This window comes from Cetorhinus maximus, chromosome 12 (genome assembly GCF_964194155.1).
Source record: "Cetorhinus maximus chromosome 12, sCetMax3.hap1.1, whole genome shotgun sequence".
Lineage (NCBI taxonomy): Eukaryota > Metazoa > Chordata > Chondrichthyes > Lamniformes > Cetorhinidae > Cetorhinus > Cetorhinus maximus.
In genome coordinates, this window is record NC_135890.1 from 52894239 (window position 1) to 52914066 (window position 19828).

Below are 19828 nucleotides of genomic sequence, written 5' to 3' on the forward strand. Positions count from 1 at the left end.
CTCAGCAAATTTCCAGTCTCCATTAGTCCTCCGAGTGCCGGACACATGGGAAGTCACTGCTGCTGCCTGCTATGGATCAGACAGTGCGATGTGCTCACCAGATTGTGATCCTGAGGCTATTCTGAAGGTAGGTCCCACCGAGGTGTGTGTGTCTGCGCTGGTGGAGGGTGTGGGTGAGCACTGTGACAAGACTTCAAGGAGTGTCCCTCCAGATTCCACTTCAGAGGTTTCTTCGGGGCTTGATTTGAGGCCCTGGGTCATGGACTCTGTCGGCTGTTTGGCAGATGTGCCTGCAGAAGCAAGGGGAGATAATTAGTACATGGCAGTGACCTGTGAAACAGGTCACATCACTCACGGCATTGTTGTCTGATGGATGTTGCACTGCTGGATTCTCACTTGGTAGAGCAGCGCCGACCTCACCGTCAGCACAGGAGCAGTCCAGATCCTTGCCGACCAGCTGGCTCTGTTTTCAAAGTCCATGAGGACATTGATTTCAGGCATTTCTCCACAAGTCTGTGACCTCCCCTCTTGTTGTGTGCCAGCTTGTCCTGCAGGAATAAAGATGGAGAGAGTTTAAGCAGGACACCTGCCAGGCCAGATGAGTGTCCTCAGCATATGTGGGTGGTGAGTGGTCCCATAGGCGGGCTGAGGACAATGATGGTGTGTGTGAGAGAGTGAATGGTGATGTCCCTTGAGCTGGCAGTGAATGAGGGCCCTGTGGATGTGTGATGGGTTTGTGAGTATGTGAGTTGAGAGTGATTAGATGAGTGACTTACCCTGGTGGAATGGAGGAGATCATTCATTCTCTTGCGGCACTGGGTGGCTGTCCTCTTTTGAAGGGCATTGGCACTGATCACCGCTACCACCACCTCCCAAGCCTGGCTGGTCACACCGCTGCACTTGCTGCAGCCAAAGCAGGGGTAGAGGACATCCCGGCAGGATTCCACGGCATTCAAAAGACATCCCAGTGACTAGTCACTGAACCTAGGGGCTGCAGTCTTTTTGCCTTTCATGGACATCTTCCCTGCAGCAACCATGGACTGGAAGCACTGAGATGTGTGTGCATGGCTGGACTTTAAATATGGCGCCTGGTGTGATGAAACAATGAGGTGATGGCAGGCAGGTGAATGAGAGCCCGCCCACCATGGAAACAATGTGTTTCCTGGGAATGCATAAATAATGTGGCGGATTTGGGATGATATGGCGTGAAAACCCGCCATCGCAGCCAGCGGGCAAAACGTCATTTTACCTGCCTACCACTGCATTTTGTGCAAATCTGGGATGATTCCGCCCAAAGTCTCTGAGATGGTTTTCTAATTCGGTTAGAGCGGCGTAGCTGTACCACTTTGATTCTCCTATTGGATCAACATGATCAGGAACGGCAGTATCAGGGGCATTCTTAGAAAGTGGCAGTTCAGGATTAGATCATTCAACAGGGACATCAGGTATGTCTATCCTAGGTTGATTTGCCACCTCAGGGATTAAAGGTTTGACATCAATTACAGACGGAATAGTTGATTGTTGGAATGTCTCTCTACTCCTTAGATGATCCACATGTTTTCGAACAATCCGGTCTTCCATTTCCACTTGGAATGACAAGGGTCCAGCTTCAGGGACAATTATACCAGGAACCCAATTCGGTCTATTTCCAAAATTCCACATGAAATCTATATCTCCCACAGTAAATCTTCGAGCATTGCTACGAATATCGTGATTCAATTTCTAACTACACTGATTCTTCTCTACCTGCCCTTCTAAGTTTGGAAACACCAACTTAACCTTGTACAAAGGTAGCATTTCATCAGTAATTCAGACGCTGTTGAACCCGTAGTTGCATGAGGAGTCGTACCATAATTGAGAAAAAAACTTGAAAGACAAGTTTCTAAAGTACCTTCGGATAACTTCTTCATTCCTGATTTGAAAGTTTGCACAGCTCTTTCAGCTAACCCATATGATGAGGGATAATTTTAAAATGTTTAATTCCATTTAAACTCATGAATCTCTGAAATCCTGTACTAGCGAAGACAGTGCCGTTATCCAAAACAATGACTTCCGGTAGGCCATGTATGCTAAAACATTGGCACAGCTTTTCAATAGTTGCACATGATGTCAGTGATCTAACTTCATACACATCCATCCACTTAGAATATGCATCGATGATCAATAAAAACATGGCACCTAAAAATGGACCAACATAGTCTATATGTAGTCTAATCCAGGGTTGATCAGGCCACTCCCACAGATGCAGTAGAGTTAAAACAGGCAACTTCTGTTGTTGCTGACACTGGAGACAGTTTTTGACCAGGATTTCAATGTCACTGTCCATGCCTGGCCAACAGACATAACTTCACGCAAGCATCTTCATCTTCGATATGCCAGGATGCACACTGTGAAGCTCTGTCGAGTGTGGTTCCCTTCCTTGCGAAGGGACGGCGACTCTTGATTCGCACAACAAGATTCCATATTGATAATTTAACTCTGTTTTTCGGGAATTGAATGGTCTCATCTCTTCAGACACTGGTGAACTCGACCATCCTTGCGATACCAAGTCTCGGACTATAGACAAAATTGGATCCCTGTTTATCCAATTCCTTATTTGCTTCGCGCACACAGGTGAAGAGTCCAAGAAATTCAACACAAGCACAACTTCTTGTGGCACTGGAGCATGTACAATGCTATCTGGTAATGGAAGATGACTGAGTGCATCTGCATTTGCAATATGCACACCAGGACAGTGCGTGAAGATGTACTCATATGGCGATAATGTCAAAGCCCCATGTTGAATTCTTGCTGAGGATATTGGCAGAATGGCTTTATCCTTACTAAATAAACCCATTAGTGGTTTATGGTCCGACACTATGGTGAAATGTCGTCCATGCAAATATTGATGTAATTTCTTCACTCCAAATGTTACTGATAAACTTTCCTTTTCTAGTTGTGAATAGCCCTTCTCGGCAGCAGAGAAGGTTATGGAGACAGAACCGATTGGTCTTCCTGATCTGATTTCTGTCTTTTCTTTTTCTGTTTGCCGTAGAGTTTTGTCTCGTCCTTCATTTTGATTTCACAGTCGGCCAAATTTCTCTCTGGTGAAATTTTAACTTGGTTCAGTTCGGTGGTTGAGCTACCCATGGCTTCGTTACCCACTCGCATCTTACAGAGTCCCATAACTTTTCCTTCTAATGCCTCTTTTGTTTTAATCAGCTGATTCTTCAGCTCTTCCGTCTCCTTCTTGTATCTTTTGGCTTCCTCCTGGAACACTGAACATCGTTGAGTCTTTTCTGCCAACTATTGCTTCAGTTTGTTCAGAGTGGCACTGTATTTGTTTCGTTTCTTTTCATGATTTTCCTGTGGAACCAACTCTGACCTGAGGGATCCTTGCATCCTGTGAAGGTCCTTTGATTCTCCTAACTCATTCCAAAATACACTGTCATATTCCCTTATCAATTCAGGAACTCTTCCTGTTCTCACTTGAAAGATTTCTGTCCAGTTGAGCTTAATTTTTTGTAACCAGTCACAGCCCAGAAGACCAGGTCATTCACCTGTCACTGTGATCACTGGAAGCTGGCTGACTGTCGCCTATAGGACACAGGTACTGTGGTGATGTCCTTTACCTATATTGATTCACCAGTGTATGCCTTCAGGTGAGCCGTGGTTTGCTCCAGATTCAGTGGCTGGATACCTTCATTTAGGTAATTAAATGTGTATTCTCCCACCACTGTGGTTGAGGTTCCCGTGTCTACCTCCATGACTAGAGGCTTCCCGTTCATTTGAAAGGTAACGGTTATTGGTTCAGTTTTTACTACTTTGATATTGTACATGGAATAGACATCAGTATCGGCAAGCTTTTCTCCATTTAAATAATATTCTGCTTTTCTATTCTTCCTGTCAAAGTGGAAAACTTCACATTTTCCCACATTATACTCCATCTGCCAATTTTTTGCCCACTCACTTAACTTACCTATATCCCTTCGTAGACTCTTTGTATCCTCCTCACAACTTGGTTTCCTACCTTTCTTTGTATCATCAGCAAATTTGGCTACAATGCAATTGGTCCCTTCATCTAAGTCATTGATACAGATTATAAATAATTGAGGTTCCAACACTGATCCCTGTGGCACTCCGCTAGTTACAGGTCACCAATCTGAAAATGACCCATTTACCCTGGCTCTCTGTTCCCTGTTAGTCAGTCCTCTATCCATGCTAATATAGCAGCCCCAGCACCATGAGCTCTTATCTTGTGTAGTAGCTTTTTATGTGGCACCTTATCAAATGCCTTTTAGAAATCAAAATACACTACACCTACATTTATCCATCCTGCTTTTTACATCCTCAAGGAACTCTAATAAATTTGTCAAACGTGATTTCCCTTTCACAAAACAATGTTGACTCTGTCTGAATGTATTCTGATTTTCTAAATGTCCTGCTATTACCTCCTTAATAATGGATTCTAGCATTTTCCCAATGCTGGATAATAGACTAACTGGCCTAGAGTTTCCTGCTTTCTGTCTCTCTCCTTTCTTGAATAGCGGTGTTACATTTGTGGTTTTCCAATCAGTCAGATCTTTCCAGAATATAGGGAATTTTGGAACATTACCACCAAAACATCCATTATCTCTGCAGCACTTCCTTTAAGATCCTAGGATACAGGCCATCAGGTACAGTGGATTTGTCAGCCTTTAGTCCCATTAGTTTTCTTAGTACTTTTTCTCTGGTGATTGTGATTGTTTTAAGTTCCTCCATCCCTTTTGCCTCTTGATTTTCTACATTTTTGGGTTGCTTTTTGCGTCCTCTACTGTGAAGACAGAGACAAAATACTTGTTCAAAATCTATGACATTTCCTTGTTTTCCATTATTAATTCCCCAGTCCCACCCTCTAAGGAACCAGTGCTTACTTCATTTTCTCTCTTTCGTTTTATATACTCGTAAAAGACTTTACTGTCTGAGTTTATATTTCTTGCTAGTTTTCTCCATTCTCCATTTTTTCCCCCTTTATTATTTCTTTTAGTCATCCTTTGCTGGTTTCCAAAATGTTCCCAATCTTCTGGGCTACCATTAATCTTTGCAGAATTGTACATCTTTTCTTTCAATTTGATACCATTCTTAATTTCCTTAGTTGGCCATGAGTAATGCACCCTCTCATGGCATCTTTCTTTCTCAATGGAATACACCTTTGAGAGTTGTGAAATATCGCATTAAGCAGTGCCACTGCTTCCCTACCAACTTACCTTTAACTTATTTTCCAATTCCAATTTAACTAACTCTGTCCTCATATCATTGTAATTGCCTTTACATAAGTTTAAGACACTAGTTTCAGAACCAAATTTCTCACCCTCAAACTAAATGTGAAATTCTATCATGTTATGATCATTCTTACCTACAGAACTCTTTACTGTGAGGTCATTAATTAATCCTATCTCATAACACATTACCTGGTCTAAAATAGCCTGTTCCCTGGTTGGTTCCAGAATGTATTGTTCAAAGAAACTGTCCTGAATACACTCAATGAACTCATCCTCAAGACTACCTTTGCCAATTTGATTTGTCTAATCTATACGAAGGTTAAAATCTGCCATGATTATTGCAGCACCTTTCTTACAAGTCCCCATTATTTCTTGATTTTACATTGCCCTACAGTGTAGTCACTGTCATGGAACCTACAAACTATTCTCACCTGTGAGTTATTTCCTTTGCTATTTCTTATCTCCATCCAAACTGCTTTTACATTTTGATCCTCAGAACCAAGATCATTTCTCACTGATATACTGACCTCATCCTTTATTAACAGAGTCACCCCACCTCCTTTTCCTTTCTTCCTGTCCTTCCAAAAGGTGAATATTCAGTTCCCAGCCATGGTCACTTTGCAACCATGTCTCTGTATAGGCTATCATATCATACTTATTTATTTCTATTTGTGCTATCAATTCATTTGTTATGAATGCTACATGCATTCAGATAAAAAGAGCTTTTAATTCTGTCTTTTTACATTTTTCCTTATTCTGATCTTATTTGCTGGTACACTCTTTTGTTTGTATGCTCTGTCTCTTCCTGTCACACTCTGGTTATCAATACCCTGCATCATTGCCTTGTCCCTTCCCTTTGACTTTCCAAACCTCCCCTCACATGAATTCTTCCCTTAGTCTTACTTATGTCATTGGTACCCAAATGGACCAAAACAACAAGACTTCCCCATCCACTCCAAGTTCCTCTCCTGGCCTGAGGAGATGTCCTTAACCCTGACACCGGGCAGGCAATGCAGCCTTTGGGACTCGCACTCTCGGCTGCAGAGAACAGTATCTATCTCCCTAATTATACTGCCCCCTATTAGAGCTACATTCCTATTTATTCCCCTTGCTTGACTGGCTCCCTGCTCCACGATGCCGTGGTCAGTTTGTTCATCCTCCCTGGAGTCCCTGATCTCATCCACACAAGTTGCAAGAACCCCATACCTGTTGCATCATTGCAAGAGCTGAAGGTCCTTCATTGCTACCTTCTGGATCCCCATACCTCACTCATTGTCACACTCACATCTCCCTCACTATGGGAAGTACCCAGCCTAAGGGATGTGACTGTTTCCTGGAACAAAGTGTCCAGGGGCAGAACTTTTCCCTCGTCAGGCAGGCGCACACCCAACCCAAACGGGAGTAAAATAGTGCGCGATGACGTCGGGCGAGCATCCCAACGTCATCGCACATCCTCACAATATTTTGCTCGGAAGGCACACACTAGAGGCGGCAGGGTGCCCGCTGACAATTAAGAGGCTTATTAAAGCCCTTAATCAATTATTTTTGACACGTCCCTGCTCATGTGCCAGAGTCACATGAGGAGACATGTTTTCCTTATTTTTGAAACCTTTCCTTTTAATGTTAAAAATCTTCAGCTCCCTGAGGTGGCTCTGTGCCTCCAGGGAGCTTTCACCGAGCGCATTCACGCGCATTCGCACAGTTCAGCGCTTGCACTCCTCCTGCCCCCACCCTGGCTGCACTGAGGCTCTGAGTGCGCCTTTCACACTGGCTAGCCAATAATTGGCCGGCCAGTGTGAAATCACGGTCAGGGCTCAGTTGTGGGCAGCGGTCGGTTTTGGGGCTGCTCCCGGGCCTGCCCGCTGCACCCGCCGGATGAGGTAAAACTCCTGCCCCAGGTAGCTTTCCTCCTCCCTGATTCATCACAGTGTCTGGCTCATCAATTCAGAGCCAAAGTTCTTCAAGCTGCAGGCACTTACTGCAGATGTAGCTGCTGTGAATCACACTGGTTTCTTTGTGCTACAGCTGCAACACATTACCTGTCCTGCCATCTTTGTTGTGTTTTACTTCATTAATTGGATTTCAGGTGAGGTCATGATGCACAGTGGGTAGTATCCCTGCCTCTGGGCCAGAAGCTCCGGTTCAAGTTCCACTCCAGGACTTGATGGCAACACAAGGTGCATTTATAGCTTGGCCAATGAGGTTGATTAGTAGCCTGTGAATCCTTCCAATCCATCCTGATGTGGGCGGTAAGAGTGGGACAGTTTCCTGGTCAGCCATACTGCAGAAGGCAACAGCAAACCACTGCAATACTTTTCCCAGCATAATCATGGACAAATTCAATGTAAGTCCATGTTCACCAATGCTCTCTTAGGGCATGGTACCTTTTATTTATTTATTCTTTCACAGGATGTAGACATCGCTGGCTAGGCCAGCATTTATTGTCCATCCCTAATTGCCCTTGAGAAGGTGGTGGTGAGTGCTTTCTTGAACTGTGGCAGTCCATGTGGTGTAGGTACACTCACAGTAGGAGAAGGAGGAGAAGGAATTGAGTTTCAAGTTTAGAAATATAACTGGTGGTAAAGTGAGGTACCCTGTCCCTTTAAGAGAATGCAAGTGTACTGATCATGTGACAGCACTGGCGAATCACTGTATAGCACGGGCAACTGGGAACCACTAGTTCTGGAGGTTTCTGAGTGAGCACAAATGATCTGGTGCTCTGCCCTATGTCTCAATAAACCATCACTGTTTATTCTTACATCAGTCTCTCCTCGTCATTGATTGCAAGCTGCAACTGAAAAGAACACAGGAAGGTGTGCAGGTACTGAGTTCAGTTGGCCAACGCAGTCATTTACCCAAGACATAAAAGTGGCGACGAGGATAAAGGACAAAAGAAAATAAATTTCAAGGCCGGTGGGCAAAGCGTTGGAAAGAGCATCTGTACTTAACTTATAAAATAGGTGACAGCCGGCAATCGGAGCAGAAAGCAGTGCTGCAGTTTAAAGTAAAAAAAGCCCTGCAGAATCGTGATCGCAGGGATCCCACCAAAACTCGAAAAGAGCGCAAAACTCATCAGAGAAAAGCCGACAGCTGCAGAGACAGAGCTAAAAACAAACAGTGACTGCTCTTAAAGCAGCAATACATTAAAAAGGGTAAATACATGAAAAATGGCTATGGACAGAAAATTATAAGAGACCCCAGAGAGAGGGCGACTCTGCAGTAAGCCAAACACCTAAATTCATCATTACCTGGAAGGCCTATCGGAAGCGCAGTCTCCTTGCAGTCGTTCACGATGCCGCAATTCGGGCGTGTCGATCCATTCATCTCCATTTCAGATGACTGGTCTCAGTATGTCGAACGCTTAATGTTCTTTTTTACTGCTAATGACATCGCGGGGGAGGAGAAGAAGAGGGTTATTCTTTTGCCCTCATGTGGGAGCAAAACATACAGGCTGATCCGCAGCCTCACGTTACCCAGCGCCCCAGACTCGAAGACTTTCGACAAGTTAATAAAAATTGTACAAAACCACCTGAGACCAAAGCCCTCAGTTATTATGCAGCTCTTCAAGTTCAGTTTAAGGAACAGGCTTCCGGAGGAGACAATAGCTGACTATGTGGCTGTTTTAAAGGCATTAACTGAGCATTGCAAATTCGGAACGTCCATTAGTGATATGTTGAGAGACCGGCTGATATGCGGGATTGGAGATGATACCATCCAAAGGTATTTGCTAGCTGAACTTAATTTAGATTTCAATAAGGTATTAGAATCAGCTACCGCGATGGAGAGTGCTGTTAAAAATTCTAAAGTTATAAATGATGCACAAAATGGTGCCGTCCATCTGGCTGAGTGGGACAATCCAGCAACAAAAGGCGCAAAAACCTCAGACTCCACGGAAAGGCAGGAAACAGTCTCTAGATCCAGGCCATTGAAAAACAACTGTCAATAAGGTGGCCAAACTTGATAGACGCCCAATGCCCAAAACTGAGGAATTATATTCGAAGTTGGGAGGGGACACCATATATTCGAAATTTGACATGAGCCATGCCTACCAGCAGGACAAAGGATTGCCCCATGTTATCGTTTACTTGGATGATGTATTGGTCACGGGACTGACCAATGATGAACACTTAGCAAATCTAGAAGAGGTGCTCAAACGCTTCGCAAAAGCGGGGGCACGTTTAAAACGAGAGAAGTGTCTGTTTAAACTACCAGGGAGGTAGTTTACTTGGGCCACAAGGTTGATGCACAGGGCCTACATCCTGTGGAAGAAAAAGTCCAGGCCATTCACGAGGCACCTGACCTAAGAAATACCAGAGCTTAAGGCCCTCTTAGGCACGGTAAACTACTACGGCCAATTCCTCCCAAACCTCTCGACTGTGCTGGCCCCATTGTACGGCCTGCTTAAGACGAACCAGAAATGGAGTTGGCCAGTCCCGCAGAAGGATGCCTTCCTGAAAGTGAGGCGATTGTTAAGATTGTTGGCATTGTTGGTCCATTTTGACCCTAAAAAGGAATTAATTTTAACGTGTGGTGCGTCCCCTTATGGAATAGAGGCTGTCCTTTCACATCAGATGGCTCCGAACAACCCATTGGTTATACATCTCGCACACTCAGAGTCGCAGAGTGACGATATTCCCAGATTGAAAAAGAGGGCTTATCTATTGTGTTCAGAATCCAGAAGTTTCATCAATATCTCCATGGTCGCCATTCCCATGTTATAACCGACTACAAGCCGCTACCGGGATTATTTAGAGAAAATAAAGCGATACTCCCTATCGCATTGGCTCACATCCAGATATTAGCTGCCTACGCATATACTTTTGTTCACCGTTCGGGTAGTCAAATCGCACATGCCGACGCTCTAAGCCGCCTTCCCCTGCCAGCTAATAATGGGGAGGCTCCAATTCTCCTGGAACTAGTCTTAGTGCTAAATTTTCTGGATTCCTCCTCTGTTCAGACCAGGCAAATCCATGAGTGAACGAGCCAGGACCCACTATTGTTTAACATCCAGGAGCAGGTCTTAAATGGTTGGTCAGGTGGATCTAAATCTGAGGCGATGAAGCCCTATTCTGATCACAAATATGAACTCTCCTGCCAGGACAGCATATTACTCTGGGGAGCCAGGGTTATCGTGCCCCCGAGGGGGCAAAGGCCATTATTAGCTGAGCTACCTAGCGCTCACCCGGGCATTATCAGAATCAAGATGCTCGCACACAGCTATTTGTGGTGGCCAGGCATGAACTTGGATATAGAAACCCTGGTCAAAATCTGTCCTCATTGCCAGCAGGTGCAAAAGGTCCCCCCCTTAGCTCCATTGCACCCATGGGAATGGCTGGGGCAGCCATGGGTGCGCCTCCATGTCGATTTTGTGGGACTCTTCTTGGGCACGATGTTCCTTTTACTGATTGACTCCCACTCCAAATGGGTGGACATCTATGAAGTCTGGTTGCCCACGTTGGCTGCCACCATAGACTGTATGAGGCAGAGTTTTGCAGTGCATGGGTTACCGGGGGTCCTCGCGTCCGACAACAGGACGGCTTTTACCAGCAGGGAGTTCCGCAGGTTCATGACCCTTATCGGCATTACCCATATCAAAACCTCACCCTACCATCCAGCATCGAACGGCATGGCTGAGCGGGCAGTCCAAACCTTTAAATCCAGGATGAAAAAGATGGAAGGGGATTCCATCGGCATGAGATTGTCCAGGTTCTTGTTCGCATACCAGACCGCGCCACACACAACGACATCCATTGCTCCTGCAGAATTACTAATGAAGAGATGTCTCTGCACCCACCTGACCCTTATCCAGCCAAATTTAGAGGGTAGGGTGGAGAAAAGCCAAGAGGCGCAGAAGACCAGGCACGATGGCCATGGTCGCAAAAGAACGTTACCGGTGGGAGGTGCGGTCCTCGCAAAGAACTTTGGAGATGGGCCCAATTGGCTATTAGGCGAGGTGAGCACAGTAACTGGACCTCTTCCTATAATTTTTCGGTAAACGGCCAAATAATTAGATGACCTGTGGATCATCTCTGCAAAAGAACACCAATCCCACAAGAAGAAATGCAGTCTTCATGTATGCTTGAGTTTGTGCCCCATGTAGAGCACAGGCCACATGGTTTTGAAGCACCGGTGGGGCCTGTGGGGCTCGAGGGGGTCAGGGAGACAAACCTGCCAATTTCCACTGAGGAACCTAGTGGACAACCGTTCCCTGAAAAGGAGGCCTCGGAAAAACCAGCCGAGGTTGTTGAACTGAGACGCTCAACATGTCCAAGAGGGCCCCCTGAGAGACTTGACCTGTAAATAGTTATTGTGTAAATAGTTAATGTGTTCTAAGCTTGTTAGCTGTACTTTTAAGTAAAGGGGGAGGGATGTGGTAAAGTGAGGTACTTTGTCCCTTTAAGAGAATGCAAGTGTACTGATCATGTGACAGCACTGACGAATCACTACAGTGCAGGCAACTGGAAGTCTCATTCTGGAGGTTTCTGAGTGAGCATTATGGTCTGGTGCTCTGCCCTATGTCTCAATAAACTACCACTGTTCATTCTTACATCAGGCTCTCCCCATTGTTGATTGCAAGCAGCAATTGATGAGAACATAGGAAGGCGTGCAGTTAGAGTTCGGTTAGTCAACAAACTCATTTACCCAAGACATAAAATAATTCAACTGCTGTCTGTAGTTATATCTGTAGTTTAACTAGTTAAGCAATAAATTTAATGCAATACTTATATCTCCCCAGTACCGGTTTAAACCACTACTCGCATTTAGAAGGATAAAACCTTAAAAACTCAACCTACCTGCTCACTCAATTAAAGCCTTGAATACTCACCAGCTTCTGGAGGCTGAAACAAGATATGAAAAGCAGACCCTCATTCCCCCTCAGCACTGAATTCCCAACAGCACCAAATTACCGACCTACCTCGTCGCACTCAGGCCTCACCACACCCTGTGCTCCCACGCTCCGCTGAGACATTTCACTAGGTTAAAGGCACTATATAAATGCAAGTTGTTGTTATTGTTCCAAATGTTATTTCAAAAAGCTTATGTCCTTTTCCTTCTGTTCCAGCTGGAATTCCAGCTCCTATTTACTTTGGAGCTTTGATTGACACAACGTGTCTGAAGTGGGGAACCAATAGATGTGGGGGGCGAGGGGCCTGCAGGATGTACGACACAGATGTGTTCAGGTTTGTTGTTATTTCCAAAAGGCTGTTAGGCCTATTGTAAACGATGGTGACACAGCAGCCAATCATTGTGCTGGTCCTTGAGTGCAGCCTTAAGTCCATTTGAACGAAACCTCACAAGAATCTAGTAACCATGCCACAATATTCTCAAACTTCCACAATAGTCACATTCACTGTGGCTAGGGTTACAAGTGTGATTCAATGTATTCCTGAAGGTTTCATCACATGACTTTCCCCCACGCCCCAGCCATTAATCGGCCAACACATCCATCCTTGTGGTGCACGGCCTTCCTACACCAATTGGAAAGCAAAAAGACTCATTACCCAATTAGATGATGCTTGACTGGTGACCAACCAGCCATTTTTTTTCCCATTTTCAATATGTTTACATCTTGTAACGAGAAATGTTCAAAGAAAACAACAAAAGATAATTTTCTTTAATGTCTCCATGATTTTTCCCCTGGGTTGCACACAGCAGTCCCCTGGAGATTGATCTTCAATTCCTGGATACTCCGGGCCAATCCTGAAGAGCTAACCACCCTAACTGTGGTTGCCAATTTTACTCTGAAAGCAATGACAGTGGAAGAATTTACTTGGCCTTTCAGGTGAACTCCCAATAGATCTGGGCAGAATTAGGTGGGAGAGCTGAAACATGCCAGGTTCCCAACTTATACTGGGAGCTCTCCCTCGGCCTGGTAGGGACAGAGCATCCATCACCTCCTTACATGGCCAGTGGCACAAATCTGGAGGGCTTGGCACTCTCTACACTAGGAATACCCACTTCCTCAGCTTCTGGCATAAAATTGGAGATTGCCAGCAAGGTGAGGGAAGCTGGTTCCAGAACGGTGTAAGCCGACCTGACAGGTGCGAATGTTTCCATATCTGGACTCTCCCTGAATCTGAGATACTTTTCTCTTAAAATAAAGTTTTAGTATCATAAAAATCACTTCTCTGAAAGGAGCAGGTGTTGTAGGGGTTGGGATGGGGTTGTTCATGGCTTCTGGTGGGGGGGGGGAGTTAATGGTAGAGGGTATGGGGGAGGGGAATCCGCTCCATGAACAACAGCCTAGCACCAGAGTTTCATTGTGAGGTTGGTGGATTTTTGAGATCCACCCTGAGTGGCAAAGGTGACCACCAGCTTCATATAAACGAGGTACCCTAATGCAGCCCCAGCATATCGTGGCAGCCAGTGCTAAAAGGCAATTGCCTTGACCATGGACTGAAATTATTCTGCGGGGCCCATGATTTCCATTGTAAAATGTTGGATATTTGAAGAAATGAAGCTGGAGCGGGGTGTCAAGGCTTTTGTCTTCATGGTGCCTCCACGTCACAGGGAGCACAAAAAGTTTAAATGCATTTTCCCATTAGTTTGCATGTACCTCAGGTTACTGCTGTAACTTGATTGTGATCCCTGTCTCTGAGCTTTCTGATTCATTTACCTTGTGGCCCTAGGTGCTGGCCTTCAAACTGTATAATTTTAACATTCATGCCACACAAGTGCCAGACATTAACCATCTCCAGTAAGATAAAATCTAACCAACTAACTCCCCTTGACATTCAATAGCATTACCATCACTGAATCCTCCACCATCAACATCCTGGGGCTTACCATTGAATAGAAACTGAACTGTACCAGCAATATTCACTCCCTCCGCCACTGCTGCACATCGATAGCAGCATGTACCGTCTACAAGATTCACTGCAACAACTTGCCAAGGCTCCTTCAACAGCACCTTCCAATCCAGTGACCTCTCCCACTAGCAGAACAAGGGCAGCAGATGCACCACCACCTGCAAGTTCCCCTACAAGCCACAATGCCTCCTGACGTGGAACTATATTGCTATTCCTTCACTGTCGCTGGGTCAATACACTGGAATTCCCTCCCTAACAGCACTGTGGGTGTACCTACACCACATGGACTGCAGTGGCTCAAGAAGGCAGCTCACCACCACCTTTCACCTATTTCTCACCAAATTCAGGTAAATTTTGGTCTGGAAGTGGACAGGTCCAAGCCTCTCCAATGATGTTCCCAAGGGAGCCTGCCTCTCGCTGGGCCACAATCCCATAGATGTAATAGTCGACCCCAGTGTGTTATTTGTATAGGCTAGTGCTACCATGTCTCAATTTAAAATGTCAATTTGATTTATTTTAAACCTCAAATGACTGGATGAACAATCAAGTGAGATATTATTTTTAAATTCTCTCTCATATCCTTCCATATATTTACAGATATATCTACCTTGGAGTGGCTGCAGGAATTGGAGTAATCTATTTTGCTCTGGTTATTCCTTTTTACGTGCAAGTGAAGAAACGTTTTGCACTAAAAGATAAAAAAGCATTAGACAATGAACATACTGAACTGGCAATTATGAATGAAGATAATAATCGCACTGATTGTGATCTTTCAATGAATGCTATAGATCATGAACAATGACGTCACTAGAGAAACAGAGGGAGTGTACAGAGAAAGAGAAGGTGTGAGAAGTTCCATATGTGTTTTACATAAAGAGTAATATTTACAACTTAGCACTCCCAAAAATGTTTCATATTAATGGATGGCCATTCTGGTCTTCTTACCCAAATTTGGTTAACCACTCCTGCCAGGCTCTGCATTGACTGTGTTAAACTATAAAATTTATCTGATACAATTAATCTGAAGAGTTATTTGTGAGGAAAATTTTCAGTTATCCTGTAAAATTCTGACTTGAAATTGGTATCTATAGAGCTATATTAGATAACTTGCTGCCACAGTGTGTTGACAAACCATCTGCCTGACTGGTACAGTGAGTGAACACACACTCTGGTTGGCTGACACATTGGATTAGCACATGCTCTGACTGGCTGGCGCACTGGATGAACATACCCTCTGTTTGGCTGGCACACAGAATTAACATATCCTCTGATTGGCTGGCACACTGGATTAGCACACCCTCTGATTGGCTGGCAAGCTGTTTTAACATGCCACACGGGATTAATATACACTCTGGTTGGCTGGTTAGCGCACTCTCTGACAGATTTAGTGAGTTCAGACACTCTCAGTCAGAGAGTGCGCTAACCAGCCAGGCTGTCTTTTCTCCTCAACTCAGCCCAGACCTATAGGGTAACAAGGGTTGAATTTGTGCAATGCAATGGACACATTGACATGTTTTTATGATCTTTGCTCTGTCTTCATTTAAAACAAATAGTTTAATAGATCACAGATAAAGGGAGAGTAGAGATTGTCCAATAGCTTCAAAAGTCTCGATACTGTATGATGGTGTGTAACATAACAGGTTAACATCCTGATATATGATCATTGTATATAGGATACCACAGTGAAAGCAAAAAGAAAGCAAGAACCAAACTAACTGAATTCTGCTGTATACATAGAACAGGCTGCCTGAGCAGGATACATGCAAAGCAGAATTAAGTCAATTGGCATGGATGTAGCTAACAGTACTAACCAAAGCTAATTATGTTTTTAAGTAGGAGGCTTAGCTTCAATGGAATTTGAATCATATAACTATGGCAGATTAAGTGACAAAGTACTGCCATGGATATGGAACCCAGGAAGCTTTCTTAGGTTCAACAGAAAGTCAGCTCCAAAATAAATCAGGTGAGGGGTTACAGGACCAGAATGAGCTGGTATGAATCCATATCAAACTGCACAAAGGGCACTGGTGCTAAAGGCACAGTGGGTTAGTTACTTATTTTCTATGACTACTACTCTGATAATTCTTATCTTGTGAATCCTCTACCCCAAAGGACTGTGGAAGCTCAATCATTCAGCATGTTCAAGATAGAAATACTAAATACATCAAGGGATGTGGGGATATTGGGGGAAAAATGGCGTAGAGCTAGATGATCAGCCATGATCTGATTGAATGGTGGAGCAGGCTCAATGGGCTGAATGGCCTACTCCTGCCCCTATATTTCCTATGACAGTGAGATTAAACTCAGGCTAGGGGCAGCAGGAGGCTAAGGCCAATAGGCAAAAGTTAAGAATATAAAAGACAAGGGTGAGCCTGAACCTCACTAGAAGTCCAACAAAATATTACCAACACTGATTGGATGTATTCCCTGAGGTTCATTACTACCAATCGCAAACCGCTCGCCCCCAAGCTCCCACTAATGGTTTATCCTCCGGGCACACGACCTGGCCACGCCAATCTGGAAGGGAACAGATACTCTGGGTGAGTTTTGCTGACACTGTGGAGATGGGTTTGGAGGTGGAGGGGCTGATAAAAGAGCGGGAAACACAATTGGAATGGCTCCACCCCCGATGCTGTCCTCCCAAGGGCTGCAACTTTCCCAACACTGCACTACACCACCGCCACCGCCAACACTGCTACCCCTCCACCCAACCCCCACTTGGGTTGCCCCTCCACCCAACCCCCAGTGGAGCCCAGCAACACTGCAGAGGTAGCCTCTTGCCGGGAATTCGTGGGCAGCTGAATTAATGGCAGGGGGCTGCCAGGGTGCTCCAGGAGTAACAGCAGGCATTTTTCTAGAGGGGCCAACCTCCACCCTGAGGCCCCTCACAGTACTTTGTCACCTTCCTCACCACTGAAGAGGGAGGCCCTCATCAGCACCTCCATTTTGAGGCACCCCAGAAGTCTCTCTCTTCACCAGCGGCACTTATCTCTCCCAAACGGGTATGCTGCCCAGATATTGCTGGGTGGAGGGGGCGTGCCTCCTTTTGGGCCTTCCTCTTCCCTGGTCCACCCACCATCCATAACTCAGCAGCCAATGTAGAGGGAGTCAATTAGAAGGCCGCCTCATATGAAGATGCTGAGGCCATGCATTGGCTCAGGAAACACATGTGGTCCTGACGTCAGCCTCCTGATACCCACGGGTATTTATTATCAATTGGACTAATCTTGACTGTTATTAAATCAACATTTTTATCCCAGTCTCCAACACATTAATGACTAAATAAAGATGCACACATTCAAAGTTCCCCAGTCTATATTCTAATTTACACCATGGGCAGAATCATCCCAGATTTGCACTAAGTGTGGTAGTGGGTGGGAAAATTGATGTTTTACCTCCCAGCTGCAATGGTGGCTTTTCACGTCATATTGTCCCATGTCCCGCCTCATTAGTAATGCGTTCCCAGGAAACACGCCAGATCACTGGTGGGGCAGCCTCTGATTCGTCTGTCCCGCCATCACATCAGGCCTTCAGTGAACTGGGCGCCATATTTAAAGGCTGCCCCTGCACAGAGGTGGCTCTCTTCAAGGGATAGGAAGCTGCTGCGGACTGATAGCTTCCAAAGGAAGGAAACATGCTACCCCCAGATTTAGCGATGCCACTCTTGAGTGCCTACTGGATGCAGTGGAGTCCTGCGCGATGTCCCCTACCCCAACTCTGGGCGAAGACCAGCAAACAAGGCCAATTGCCACATTCTCCCTGTTACACCCACCTCCCCCCGTACTCCCTCACCCCATTCCCAACTTCACCCCTCCCTGACACCTTCATTCCATCCCTCCCAATCCTGATACATTCGTTCCCCTCTCCCAGCCCCACCACCATTAGACCTTCCTCTCCCAACCCCCTCCGCCATGGACTCCTTCCTCTCCCACCCCTTCTCTGATCATCTGTAGCAGCCCATGGCCAAGATTGTGATGTCCCGAAGCAGACCCGAGACATCAATGGAGACCTCCCACCTTCCATGAGCTGCTTGACAGCAGAGCCATGTCCATGAGAATCCACTCAGCATGTGATGGACGTTCCTCCAGGGTCCAGTAGGTGTAGGGCTCCAGCATCTTCTGCTCCTCGGATTTCTGTGATCTGAGCAAGGCCCTGACAGTAAGCCTTGACTTCTGCACGTCACACTTGTCAAGATGTGTTCTGGGCTGTCATGTTTTCCCACGGGTAAGGGTGGTAAATTTGACATGGGGGTTGATTCAGGTGATCATGGCTTATAATTAGATGCAAATATATTAAAATGACATTCCCGACATGCGGTGTGGATGATTGCAGTCTGGTTGCATGATGGTGTGAAACCAATTTTTGGCCTTCTTGCCATATTGTCCGCTCACGCCCGCCATGATACCCAAAGCCAACAGAGATGGAAAATTCCGGCCTAAGTCGCTTTCCCCCATCACCCCCGCTCGCTGACATACATTGGCTCTAAACCCAGAAATGTCTCAATTTCTAAATTCCCAACTTCATTTTCAAATCTGTCCACGGCCTCATCGCACCACACTCTAAGCCCTTCCAGCCATACTTCCACGATCTCTGCACTCCTCCGATTCTGCACTCTTGCACATCCTCAATTTTAATTTCTTCCCCACTGGTGGTTCAGCCTTCAGCTGCCTCAGTCCTAAGATCTGGAATTCACTCCCTAAACATCTCCACCTCTCTACCTTTCAGTCCTTTAAGATGCTCCTTAAAGCCTACTTCTCATCCAACCTAATAGCCCCTTATGTGGTTGAGTGACAGATTTTGTTTGAAAATGCTTTGTGCTCATCCAGGTACTTTTTAAAGGATGTGAGGCAACCCGCCTCCACCACCCTCCCAGGCAGCACATTCCAGACCGTCACCACTCTCTGGGTAAAAAAGTTTTTCCTCACATCCCTCCTAAACCTCCTGCCCCTCACCTTGAACTTATGTCCCCTTGTGACTGACCCTTCAACTAAGAGGAACCGCTGCTCCCTATCCACCCTGTCCATGCCCCTCATAATCTTTGAGACATTTTACTGCATTAAGAGTTTCTAGAAAAATGCATGCTGTTTGTGTTCAAAGAAATTAGATAAGACACAATTTTGTTTAGTGTTCCTATGATTTTTAGCCTGGTTTGCTGGCAGCCAGTGTACTGGAGATTAATCTTCAATTGCAGGACAATGTTGGGTGGAGTGGGGTGTGGCGGGGGGAGGTGTTGGCAATCTAACCCTGACCCTTAGAATCCGTTTAAAAAGGGTTCAGCAAAGGAGGGGAGCTAACACTCATGAGAAGCAGGAACATGGCATGACATTTAATATTAATGAAAAGACTAGTTTTCAATGTGAAGCCTGCAAAAGGCAGTGGTAAACCCAACGGTGAGGAGCTCATAAGAAGGCGACCCTTGGTATTCAGGAATTTCTTGATGGGTGTTCCATTTGGTATAGTGCTTGCTTGTGTGCAAATTGTTTAATTTAATAAAATCATGTAGAACTCACTTTAGCCTCCGAAACTTACTTGAAATTCCGCACTCCAAAAAATCCTGTTCCTGGTGTATGGGTCCATGCTGTACACTACCTGCCTGTTTGACACTAATGTGACTGCCACATCCTGAAAAGTCATGAAGATATTTGCTATTAGAATTGGGTAAGTTCCCACTATTACATTGGAGGGTACTCTACCGGGCTTGGGGCAAGTTGCAGCTAGCCAACGGTTGCTTGATGAAGTCCCTGATATGAGAAAATACTGTTACCTGTCACCTCGAGC

At 45.4% G+C, this 19828-nt stretch overlaps 1 protein-coding gene and 1 long non-coding RNA gene across 2 annotated transcripts in view; both read left to right on the plus strand.

Moving 5' to 3' along the window:
• The window catches only part of LOC144687448 (solute carrier organic anion transporter family member 1C1-like), an 83375-nt gene extending 68104 nt beyond the window's left edge, over positions 1-15271 (plus strand). The window contains exons 13-14 of the mRNA XM_078553604.1: positions 12304-12421; positions 14648-15271. Of these exons, the coding sequence (XP_078409730.1) occupies positions 12304-12421; positions 14648-14852 (323 nt within the window). The 3' untranslated portion in view covers positions 14853-15271. The remainder of the gene's footprint in view (positions 1-12303; positions 12422-14647) is intronic.
• The window catches only part of LOC144687449 (uncharacterized), a 182155-nt gene that overhangs the window by 150734 nt on the left and 11593 nt on the right, over positions 1-19828 (plus strand). The gene's annotated exons all lie outside the window — the stretch shown is intronic.